This window comes from Ovis aries, chromosome 3, assembly GCF_016772045.2.
Source record: "Ovis aries strain OAR_USU_Benz2616 breed Rambouillet chromosome 3, ARS-UI_Ramb_v3.0, whole genome shotgun sequence".
Lineage (NCBI taxonomy): Eukaryota > Metazoa > Chordata > Mammalia > Artiodactyla > Bovidae > Ovis > Ovis aries.
In genome coordinates, this window is record NC_056056.1 from 214,672,932 (window position 1) to 214,684,996 (window position 12,065).

The 12,065-nt window shown below is 54.7% G+C and overlaps 1 protein-coding gene across 2 annotated transcripts; it reads right to left on the reverse strand.

The window, feature by feature from the left end:
* Positions 1–873: 873 nt before the first annotated feature.
* Positions 874–10,711, reverse strand: HDHD5 (haloacid dehalogenase like hydrolase domain containing 5). 2 transcript variants are annotated; one of them, XM_027968063.2, is made up of 8 exons: positions 10,593–10,711; positions 6,881–7,084; positions 5,910–6,022; positions 4,959–5,052; positions 4,171–4,204; positions 2,477–2,651; positions 1,482–1,670; positions 874–1,376 (listed from the first exon to the last, which is right to left on the reverse strand). In XM_027968063.2, exons 1-8 carry the CDS (start codon positions 10,701–10,703, stop codon positions 1,091–1,093), a joined length of 1,206 nt encoding a protein of 401 aa, XP_027823864.1. In that variant the 5' UTR covers positions 10,704–10,711; the 3' UTR covers positions 874–1,090. The 2 variants fall into 2 exon arrangements, with proteins under 2 accessions (XP_027823864.1, XP_027823865.1); XM_027968064.2 differs by having other exon boundaries at positions 6,881–7,233.
* Positions 10,712–12,065: the final 1,354 nt, after the last annotated feature.

The window sequence follows — 12,065 nt, forward strand, 5'->3', positions numbered from 1 at the left end:
GCAGGACAGTGGAGAGAGCGATTTTGTTTTGTTTTCTGTTTTTGTTTGCTGTACCAGGAATCTGAGTTTCCCACCCTGGGATGGAAGCCAGAGTCCTACCCATTGGACCAGCAAGGAAGCCCTTGTTTTTACAGGAATTTGAGGGAATCCTTCTGAGCAGTCATATCCCCAGACCCTGAAAAAGGGATGGAGCTTTGTGGATGTGCAAAGTAAGGGAATGGTGAGTGCAGAGGCCCTGAGGCAGGAGGGCCTGACTGCAGGGACCTGATAAGAGAGCTGGTCAAAGCTCTGCTTTGACTGGACCTGTGAGGGGCGTCAGGGCTGGAGGGGTTCTGCAGGTGAGGGTGGGCTGCATGTGAGGAGGAGCTGCTGCTGCTTGAAGGTGAGGGGCTCTCCTGCAGGGCCTATGGGCATGGTCTTGCACAGGGATGGGGCACAAGTCATTCACCCTCCCCTTCGCCCCTCCCAGGAGCAGCCCAGGGAAGAGTCTGAAGGAGGGAGGGAGCAGAGGGCTATGTCAGCTGCTGTAGGATGGGGACCAGGGCTGGCTGGGGGCGGGCACATGGCGAGTGGGGGCCACAATACTGGAAGAGATGCATGGGATGACTGGGATGACTGGGAGAGCAGCCAGGAACATGAGACAGTTTCTAGAGTCACCGTAGGAAAGGCCCCTCTTTCTTTCCACATCAAGGAAGTGGTTAAGTCCGTGGTGAGGCCTGGGTCAGATTCACTCCTGCACAGACCAGGCTCGAGGCCCAGATTGCAGTGGGCTGGGGACCACGCTCTCACCAATGCCTCAGGTCACACACTCCACTTGCCCACCATCCTTCCCTACGCGACTTTTTAGTGCATACCAGACAGAGCGTCACAAGACACAGCAAAATGAATATTTATTATTGTAGTTATTTTCACTTAAAAAAAAATAGGTTCAAAGTCTCTGGGAAGTAAGTTAAAAGACCATACAAAATAGTGTCTGAGAGTCACAGCCCATGGTGGCAGCAGGCAGAGACCCCCACCAGGTGAGGACACTGTCTGCATGGGCACGGGAGGGGCTGGGGGCCAGCCAGCAAGCCCACCCCATCCCTGGGCCCTAGAGAGCCCAGCCCTCCTTGCAGAGGACTAGCCGCACAGCCTCATGCAAGTCGCTGACCACGTGAGCTGCCTCCAGGAGCTCAGGCCTGAAGCCGAAGTCCCGGTGTCCGTGGAACGGAGACCCCTCACTGCCCGGGGCAGGCACGGTGGGGCTGGGGGCCTGGGGACCGTACACACCCGTGCACACCAGGATGGAGGCGCAGCTCCGGGCCGCCCCCTCCTGCTGCGTCTGCAGGTGCTGGTGGAACAGGTTGGCCCCGTAGACATCGGACATGGGGTTGTCGCTGGGGAGAGAGGACCCAGTTCAGTGTGGCGGAAGCGGGCAGGGTGCTATCCACTCAGGGTGGAGGGGGGCTGGGGCATGAGCACGGGGGAGGAGGGGGGCTCACCCCACGGCGTAGAGGCTCCGGATGGGGGCGGCCCAGCCTCGCCGCGCTGCCTGCTGCGCCAGCAGGCCCTCAGCGTACCGGTAGGTGAGGAGGCTGGGCTTGCCCGTGAGGCCCGAGTAGCACAGCTCCCGGCCTGTCAGCTTGCGGTAAATGGCCTCCAGGCACAGCAGGAAGGTCCCATGGCCAAACCTGCCAGGGAGGTTTCAATTTTGACATTACTGAATAAACAGGTGACATCAAATTGGCTTTATCAACAATAAGTCGCCTCCTGCCATTCGGTCCTACATAACCCACTCCCTTCACCTATCATCAGCAAACCTGAACTCTAGGAAGAATGTTCCAGAAGACATGCCTGACCGCGAGCTGTGGAACTGCATTTTAAAAAAGCAACGAGAGCTAACACAGTGACCTGTCCCTCTTGGGCGGCTGCGCAGTGGCTCGGGGTTGGCCCCCGCACCAGTGACGGACCCACCGCACAGCTCATCCGGAGGCAGGTGGAAGAGCTGTCACTTGTTTGCCTGTGGCCCCAGACAAGCCCAACAGTACCAGCAGCTGCCCTTCCAGGGAGGTCACCTGGGGGTCAGCAAAACCTGAAAATCCTTCCTCTTCCCTCCCCTGCGTCTTATGGGCAGGACACCAAGGAGTGGCAGAACGAGCACCTCGGGCGAAGGCAGGGAGGGGAGGGGAAGGCGCGGAGAACAGGGCCTGAGCCCCACTCCGGCTCCGCGGGCTGTAAGGAGCCGTCCTGCTGGACGCTGGCGGGCAAGCGGGGGTAACCCCCACCTCGATCCACCACCCGTGCTCCGTAAGCGGCAGTGTTCCTTTACTACTCAGTATGTGAAGTGACCCTGGAGACTGCTCCCAGAGGGCAGGTCACCATGGTAACCCTGGGGCCTAGAGGAAGGGGTCTGAGCTCAGAGCACCCGGATGGCTGAGGAGCCACCAGCAGCTGGAGGCGGGGACCCAGGGCTGAGGCGGGGACCCCGTGTCCTCACCGGGGCATCTTGGCTTCGGCCATCCAGAGGAGGTCCGTGTTGCTGGCCAGAACGGGGAGGTGGGGGTAGGGGGCCGTCGCCAGACCCGTGCCAGGGTTCCCATCGCTGAGGAGGACATCGGTGATCAGCTGTAGGCTCGTCTCCCAGCGCACAGGCTCCCCCAGGAGAAGCACCCCTGCAGAGCGCGGACGGTGAGCCACGGCACAGGGCGCCCCTCGGGGAGTCCTGCCGAGCCCGGCCCCAGCCATTCCCCGGGTGCATGGCCCTGGAGAGGGCACAGGTCCCAGGAAGTGGACAAAGCCAAGCCAGGAGGAGCTCCTGAGGGCTCCTTCGTGTGTCCACCTGGCCATCCAAGGGTTAAAAGCAGAGGAGCAACAGCCCCTGCTGACCGACACCTGCCCAGCACCTCAGCCACCCGGTCACGTCCCCCGAGTCCCAGGGCCAGCTGGAAACACAGTGGAGAGACAGGGTCACAGGGCCGACGCTGCCCACGTCCCTCTGAGACTGTAGGCTAGTTCTCAGCGTGTCTCAGCCTCAGCTTCCTCAACTACATAAGGACAACACTCACTGCTGTGCGGAGGATCAAAGTGAGACCCGGCAGAACACGCAGGCTGAGCTGCCCACAGGCTCCGCGCCAGCTTCAAGACCAGGCCCTGGCCAGTCCGCGGCCCGCTGGGCAGCACGCCCCAGAGAGCTGTTTTCATTGTCACAAGGACTGACACGCGCAGTGCGGGCTGTGGGAGGGGCCGGGACACGAGGGGCTCAGGACAGCCCTGCTCAGTCAAGTCCCCCAGGTCTACTGACAGCTGACACACAGAACCACCTGCTTACCATGAGATATGCCTAAATCTTAATTCCATTCCCCACAAGATTTTTTTCCAAAATGCAACTATGTTGGTCATGAGAAGACTGCACTTCATTTCTTCAAAACTTTACCAAGATTTATTCCCAATCGGGAAAAGCACATCACCAGTGATGACACTGCCCCTAACTTGAGTCACACTGAGGCACACCTACACACCTGTGAACACACTGCGTTTGTCACACTGAGGCACACCTACACACCCGTGAACACACTGCGTTTATAGCTGTGACACTCCCAGGGATTCTACTTTTGCTATGATCATTTTGCTACTTAACTATGTTCTCTTGGGTAATTATTACATACTGAAATGCAGATTACCTTACTAAAAAACGTTTATTTCTCCATACAATTATGGCTTTCGAGTGAATTAACCTTTGTGTATGGTGGTGGTGGTGGCTGAGGCACTAAGTCGTGTCCGACTTTTGTGACTCCATGGACTGTAACCCTGCCAGGCTCCTCTGTCCATGGGATTCTCCAGGCAAGAATACTGAAATGGGTTGCCATTTCCTTCTCCATAACATTTGTGTATAGGAAAGTTATAGTATCTATGAGAACACTCAGGATAGTAAGTGGAACCATACAATATTTTTTCTGTTGCCCAGGCAGAACTGGGTTCAACAGGGCTGAGAAACACTGGGCCAGGTTACCTTAGGCACCTTTCCACTTAGATTTTCCACCTTTACAATTTTTCTGGAATAATGAGGCAGGTGGCATGGGGAAGGAAAGATGAGCAGCTAATGTCTCAGAGGTGGTGAATGGCAGATGGAGACCAGAGCCCAGTGTCTAGCACCCCGCCCACACTGCCCGCATCACGCAGGGACCTCATTACCTTCAATCGCAGGGAAGTCACTCCTTGGAAGCGGCTGCAAGAGACCAAGAAGAGACCGTCAATGCCATGGTCACCTGGTTTCCAGGGCTGGGACGTGTGAGGACAGACAGAGGGTCCCTTGGTGTGGCCCAAGCCGAGGAGAAGCTGACAGGCCGAGGGGGAGGTCCCCAGGGAGAGGGTGAGAGCGCCCAGCGGGGGCACCACGTGTGAAGGTCAGCCAGGGGTCAGCTGCTCCACTGTCTTCTTGCAACAAGGATGGGAGGTGCCGGTCTGGAATCAGGCGGCCGAGAAGATGAGCCCAGGAGGGATAGGAGCCTAGCGTCACTCCAGGGGCGGGGCCACCACTGACTGCGGTCTTGGGGCCCATTCCTTCTAGGAACAGCTGCCCAGGTCTCGGCTCTGCCCATGATCAGCTGAGACCTGGGCCAAGCACGGCCCTGGGGGCTGTCACTGTGCTGTCCTGAGAGCTGGGGCGACGCCTGGCTGAGGACACACAGTGCATGGCTCAGAGGCAGGGAAGGGATGGGAGCCCCGCCCCACCAGGGGCCCCAGGACTGCAGAGCCACGATCAGCCCTACAAAGGCTAGGGTCCTCCCAGGTGACTGGGAGAGCTGGTAAAGCACAAAGCCACCAGCTGGAGGGGACGAGAGGACTCTAGAAGGAGAGAGGACAGTCCTCGCCAAGCACATCTAGGGACTAAATCCTCGGCCAGTCGTGTCCTGCAAGGGACCTGCTCTCTGGGGCAAGGCTGCAGGGTCAGCGAGGGGGGCCCGAGCATGCCCCGTTACCGTGGTCTTGGGCCGCCGCTGCAGATCCACCATGTCCAGCACCGGGAAGGCAGCCCGCAGCTCATCCACTGTGACCAAGTGCTTGAAACCCAGTCTGCAGCAAGGTCAGGAAGCAAAGTGGCCAGGGCAGGGTGCGGGGGGAGATGCCTTTGAAAGTGAAGGAAGCACCCCCAACCCGATCAAGCCCGCCTCAACCCTAGACAGAGCACATGAGGCCAGCACGTACCAGGAGACACTGCATGCAGGCGTGGGCGCCAGTGGTGGGCACCCCCGAGCAGAGGCACACAGGAAGCCCCATCCCCGAGCTCACACTGGCCCAGAGCCGGGAGCACCAGCGCTCTGAGGACGGCTGAGAGAAGACTCTTCGGTGAGAAGGAGGCTAGGCAGAACCTGGAGAAGCCAGGCCAGATGACATCTGGACGATGGGCAGATGGACCAGATTCAGTCTAAAGGGGGTGGCGGACACAATGCAGCCTCACCCTCCAGCGCTCTCTGCTGTGCTCCTTCCTAAGGCCCTTCTCGCTGCCTCCAGCAGGAGCCCTGATGAGGCAGCAGGCGTGTGCTGCTCTGGCCCCCAGGGCGCGGCTGCCCACGCCGGAGCTCAGCTCGGGTTCACAGGAGCAGCAAGTGAACAGGATGCTTCAGAGCAGGGACTGACCCTTATAAGCACACGCCTGGAGGTGAGCCTCACACAAATGAGCACTGAGCACAGGGAGCCGTGGGGCTCAAACTGAACCACAGAACCACCTGGGCTCTTGGGCCACGGTGAGTCAGACTCTCCAGGGAGCTGCCCAGTGGGCTGACGGCAGCGAGCTGGCTTTCAGGAACCCCCAGACACCAGGGCTGGACAACTGGGAGCTGCCCTCCCTCCTCTCGTGGGCACCAAGCAGGCTGGGCCCCAGTCCCCTCAGCCGGGCAAGGACAGCAGAGCTGGAAGCAGCAGAAGGATACGCTCGAGCGTTTTCCACCAGGGGCCCCTGCCCAGACACCAGCATCCGCCTGTCATGATGCTGCGAGAAGAGCTTCATGGGGCTGTGGGACAGGATCACCTGGTCAGGCTGCACCTGCAGGGCAGCCGAGAGAGGGAGAGCAGATGACACGCAGGTGAGGGCAGGCGAGGGCAGCCAAGGGCAGCGTCGGGAGCAGTGGGGACATGGGGAGGAGAAACGGGCCCAGAGGGGGCCCAACTCTTCTGGAGCTACCCCAACATGGGTGAGGGGCCCGGACAGCAGAGCCTGCAGGAGCTGTGGCCACCACAGGCCCCGCTCGCCCTGCTCCCCACACCCCGATCTCTCAGCCCTGCTGGAAAACCACAGGGTTCGTGCACGAGCTCAGACCTGCCTCTGCCTCTGACAGTTTTCAGTTCTAAATAAAACCTGGCTTTTCAGCATCTATGCTAATGGTGACCTCAAACACCCACTGTCTGGACACCAGGGGAGGTCCCCAAGCAGTGTCCCAGCCACTCGGCAATGGCTCTACTCTCTAGGTTTCATGAGGACTCTTTCCAAAATCCAGATCCACTGCCAACACACGCCATGTGGATGCTGGGGGGTGAGAGCTGCTGGTGGGCGAAAGACAAGAGCTCCAGAACTGTGCCATCCTACTCATAAGAAAAGAGCACTGTCACCTCAGCATCCCCCCAGCACATGGACACTTAGAAACACGTGACCCTGACGCCTGGGAGGAAAGACAGAAATGGCCAAGTCCACAGTGCTCATTTTCATAAAAGAGGACTCTGCCAATGGGGCTCTCTCCCTGAGTCTGGCCTTGAGCTTCAAGTTATTTTTCCAGCGGGTATGGAAGATTTACCCTGGCTCATCCACAGTGTCCCCCATCCCGGGGCAAGGGTGCAGTCAGTGTTGGAGAAAGGGGTTCCATGGTGGGGGGAGGTCCTTGGCGTCTAGACTCCACCGCGTCCTCACCTGGAAGCCCAACTGGGCCGACAACTCCTCGGCTTTACTGCACTGCGAGATGTTCCCAGCATTTGTGACGAAGACCACGGGCACCCGCAGCTGCCCCTGAGGGTCCAGCAGCCGGCGAAAGGCCTCCTGCGCAGCAGGGATGACCTGGTGGCCCCTCACCAGCACCCCATCAATGTCCAACAGCAACCCAAAAGTGGGCGGGCTCTGCACGGAGAGGAGACGAGAACGGCCCAAGTCAGGCAGAGGGGTAGTGGGGTGGGGAGGCGAGGGAGGAGGCCTCATCCCCACCCTCGGGCCAGCCAGGGCCACGGATTCCAGAGGATGACTTGGGGTTGCCGGCCAGGCAGATCCATCTGCAATAGAGAATTAGGCCTTTTCAGGTATGTTTAAGCACATAACTACTTGGTTAAAGTTATTTTTGCATAACTGATATAAAGGATTACTTTCATTTCATTTATTTATTTATGGCTGTGCTGGGTCTTTGTTGCTGCACGTGCTTTCTCTAGTTGCAGCAAGAAAGCTAGTTGTGTGTTTCTCTAGTTGTGGCGGGTGGGCTCAGTAGCTGCAGCTCCCCGGCTCCAGAGCACAGGCTCAGCAGCTGTGGTGCATGGGTTTAGATGCTCCACGCGCTGTGGGATCTTCCCCGAGCAGGATCGAATCACCGTCTCCTGCGCTGGCAGGCAGATTCTTTACCACTGAGCCACCAGGGAGGTCCCTAAAGGAATTTTTTAAATTGGAAAATAGAGAAATTCAGAAACAAGCCCAGGACTTGAACACGATGGATCAGTATTTCTTTTGATCGCCTTTTTCTAGTCTTCTGTTACGTGGCTGAGACTGCCCCTTATATGTATGATTTTGTGCCCCGTTCTTTTTGCTTGACGTGAAACATTTTAATCTACTGCAACAGCCTTCATAACCACCTTTTAAGTTTTACCATAACAGCACACACAGAGCTTTTAAAAACCACTCAATCGCTACAGATGACATAGAGAAAAAATGTTACGATTCCTGCTTCCTCTTCCACCCAGTGCCAACCCCTCTTGGTATTTTCCAGAAACCCTTCCTGGATGGTGCTACTTTCTCATCTTTTCGCCAACACACAGAAGGCACTATGCTCTGCTTTTTTCCCATCTTCTCTTCACCGGTCTCTCTTGGTTTTCTTTCGGCATCAGTACACACAGCCTTACATCCTCCATGTTTCTGGCTACATAATATTCTCAGTGAATATTCCACTAATATTAGGTTTCCTTTATCTCACTTAGGTTTCCCCATATTCTGCGGCTATAAATTACATTATAAAGAACCTCCTCCTGCTTGCTGATTTTTCCATATTACGGACATTTCCTTAAGCTAGATTCTTAGAAGCAGGGGTAGTAAGCCAAATGCGTACAGACATTTCAAAGACAGAACACCTCCTAACAAGCTGTCTTCTAAAACATGTATCAGCTCACATGGACCCTGGTGCCCTTGCCAAAGAGGTTTTCACAATATCAGAGTTTGTTAAGAATCAAATGTCTTGTTAGTTTCAAAGTTAAAAAAAAAAAAAAATCTCCTCTCAATCTGCATTTCTTGGATTTACAAAGTTGAACACTATTCTCTTTTTAAAAATTCATCCCACCTCTTATTTTATGAACTATTAACACACAAGACGTTTTTCAATTGTCAGAAAAATCCAACCTAACCTGTTTGCCATTTTCCTTTTGTTTGAATCAGCCAAGTCAAGCCACTCTCATCACACACATACTGTGTTTATGTTCAGAATATCCTTATTTTCTTGGAGGTGCACAGAGAAGAATTTAGGGTTGAAATAACAAGAAATCAGGGATTCATTTCAAACTCTTAGAGCCACAAAATAGAAGAGTGGAGGGAGATAAGCAAAGCAAGTACAGCCAAATATTAATAACTGCTGATTCTGGAAGATGGGTCTATGCAGTTCATAATACTGTTCTTAGATTTCTTTTTTAAATACACAGTTAAAATATAAGATAGCTTGTTTGTGCTGATGACAGCAAAAGCTGACCATAGTTTCACTGCTCTTAGTGGCCATATTCTAAATAGTTTGCTCTCTTAGACATAAGAATCCACAGACCCCACTACTAAGAACAAGAAGGTCTCAGGACAATTTAGCAATGACCGGGCACTCCCTCATCTATTCCTGTGGGAGTGTAAACTCTACCTCCAACGATCAGGTGTGTGCAGTCACAGAAACAGGATCTAGCCACCAACTGAGTGAGCCAAGGCCCCTCCATCATTAAGAACAGGAAACGGGAGGACTGGGGTCTGGGGCTTCTCTACTCTTACTGCTCAGCTTCTCTGAAAACCTAAAACTGCTCTAAAAAATAACATCTATTAATTTTTTAAGTGAAGTTTCCTAGAGCAAAGGAAACAGGATTAGATTCTTTTTCTTCTCATTCTTTTTTCTTTTTATTCTCTTCTGTATTTTTATTCTATATCACTTCATTATTTTTAATTAGTCCTGGGTATCAGGCTAGATTTTCTAATTAAAGTTCATATTTGTGGCAGTGCTAAAATGTGTGGTTTTCTACTATATATAAAATAAAGAAGGAACTAATATATAGCACAGGGAACTATACTTGATGTTCTGCCATAACCTATAATGGAACAGACTCTGAAAAAACATATATATGTGTGTATATACACATATATATATGTATATGTACACACACACAATTAAACCACTTTGCTATATGCCTGAAATTAACACAATACTGTAAGTCAACTATACTTCAATTTTTAAAAGTGTGGTTTTAAGATTAGTTTGAAATGAAGGCACAACGAAGATGCTCCTTTGTATTTCTGCTTCTTATCTGGAACTGGTGGATGTGTTTTTCAACAATAGCAGCACAACCACCATTTGGGACACTGTCCACTCCGACTAGCTCCATCTCTGCAGTCCCTGTGACAGGTACTGCCTACATCACACAAAGTGCCCGTGGTAGCCTCTTGCAAAAACACTGCATGCTAAGGGCTAGCCCTGACGCCGACGTGCTTAGTCGCTGAGTCGTGTCTGACTCTTTGCAACCATGGACTATATAGCCTGCCAGACTCCTCTGTCCATGGATTCTCCAGGCAAGAATACTGGAGTGGGTGGCCAGTTCCTTCTCCAGGGGATCTTCCTGATCCAGGGACTGAACCCATGTCTCCTGCATTCCAGGCAGATTCTTTACCGCTGAGCCACCAGGCAAGCCCTGGATTCAACCAACTGTGACGGCAAGCCTCACACACCAAGCAGGTTGGTGCATCCGCGGATGTGGGGCCCAGCTGTGGGATTCAAGCACCCGAGGGTTTCGGTGTCCCCTGTGAACACCAAGGGGGGGGGGGCGGTAACTTGCCTTAAGTCACACGGGGAGTGCGTGGCCGGGGCAGGGCTGACCCCGAAAGGAGCGGCATCACTTCCCCCTCCTCCCACTCTCGCCACCAGGAAAGTGGAGAAAGTCAGGACCTGGGGGGCTGGGGTCCTGCCTAGGGTCCCGAGTCCCCAGCCCCCGGGTCGCCCCCGCGACGGGGGGCTGTGCGGACGGAGCCGGGGAGACAGTGACCCGCGTGGCAGGCCCGCAGGGGACGTGACGTCGCCACTCGCGGCCAAGGCGGGAGAGTGGAAATGACATCCAGAGGTCGGGAACCCAGCTCCGAGTCCGGCACGCGAGGTCCCTCGGGCTCCCGCCGCCCACCCCGTATCCGCCGCCCTCACCTGCGTTCCGCCGCTCGCGAAACGCCTGCCCCCGAGCCACGCGGCCGCGCGCACCGCCCGCCGCCACAGCCCCGGCGCCCACCGCGCCGCCACCTCGCCGAGCGCAGCCATGGGCCACCGCCTGCGCGCTCCGCGCAGCCAATCAGAGGCCGGCGGCGCCCGAGGCACCACGGGAGTTGTAGTCTCGCCCCAGTATCGAGGGGCGTGGAGCTGGCGCGGGACATCTCGGGAGCTGTAGTTCTGCCTCGGCCTCTGGGAACCGCGTCTGAGCTCTGTCTTATTTATCGGACAATGGGAAGTTTATACCTCTTGACCCCCTCTCCCATTTCGCAACCCCACCCCGCCTCGGGCAATCAGCAGTCTCTCTCTGGTTCTCTGGATCTGTGAGCTTGGTTATTCTGTTTCTTAGATTTCACATGTAAGTGAGCTCACAAAGCATTTGGTTTTTGCTGATTTATTTCACCGAGCTTAATACCCTCAGGGTCCATCAACGTTGGACCCCTTACCTCGTGGGTCTCCCACTCTGCAGAGCTGTAGGCCATCTGGAATAGGAGCTCACAACCCTGCCACTCTCCCCTGGGGTCCCAGCCCCCTTAACCCTTTACTCTAGGCAGCTTTATTCTATTTGGCTTTGTGTAAGTTATTGGGGTAAAGAAGGGTGGGTTTTTCTGGAAGAGCTCTGGGATCCCAGATACAGCTCCCAACATCACAGGATGGTTCGGGCGAGGGGGTTGGAAGAGGCCATTCCCGGAGCTCTTGGATCCAGACTGACCGAGGTGCTGATCCCCTCGGCCTCCAATTCCCCTCTGAGCAGTGTTGCAGAGTCTACAGAAAATTATGTCTGGTTTCTTACTTTTCCCTTCAAAATGTTGTCCATATACTTTCTTTTTCCCATTTCTACTTCTAACCTGCATGGACCCTCTAGCTTTGACATGTAAAGGAAGACCCTGCTTCCCACGAAGCGAGGGTGACTGCACGTCCTCTGACCCGCGGAGGTGGTGGAGATGCTGTCTATAAGCCCAGGAACTTGCCCTCAGGGCTTCTGTCACCTGGCTCTTTATTCATTCATTGCATAAATTAGCTACTTATTATATTGCAAGAGTTTGGGCTTTTTGAGTTTTTTTGTCTTATTTTTTTGGCCTGGCCAGAACTTGCAGCTTAAGGGATCTTAGCTCCGGGATTGAACCTGCACCCTCAGCAGTGAAAGCATGGAGTCCTAACCACTGGACGGGCGGGGAAGTTCCAAGAGTTTAGCCTAACATATATTTGAAAAGAGAGGAGGGCATGGCAACCCACTCCAGTATTCTTGCCTGGAGAATCCCATGGACAGAGGAGCCTGGCAGGCTACAGTCCATGGAATCGAAAAGAGTTGGACACGACTGAGCGACTATCACACACACACATTTGAAAGAAAAGAACCCAGGTGTCAGCTAGAGGACCTTGTTTATTAAGCTCTGGTGTGTCTTCCCACCC

Bases quoted from the DNA above. Each gene is read 5' to 3' on its own strand.
- HDHD5 (XM_027968063.2), bottom strand. From the start codon at position 10,703: ATGGCTGCGCTCGGCGAGGTGGCGGCGCGGTGGGCGCCGGGGCTGTGG. The intron at 6,023-6,880 runs GTGAGGACGCGG...GCTGCCCTGCAG, and splicing joins CGGCCCAGTTGGGCTTCCAG to GTGCAGCCTGACCAGGTGAT. The intron at 2,652-4,170 runs GTAATGAGGTCC...CGCGCTCTGCAG, and splicing joins TGACTTCCCTGCGATTGAAG to GGGTGCTTCTCCTGGGGGAG.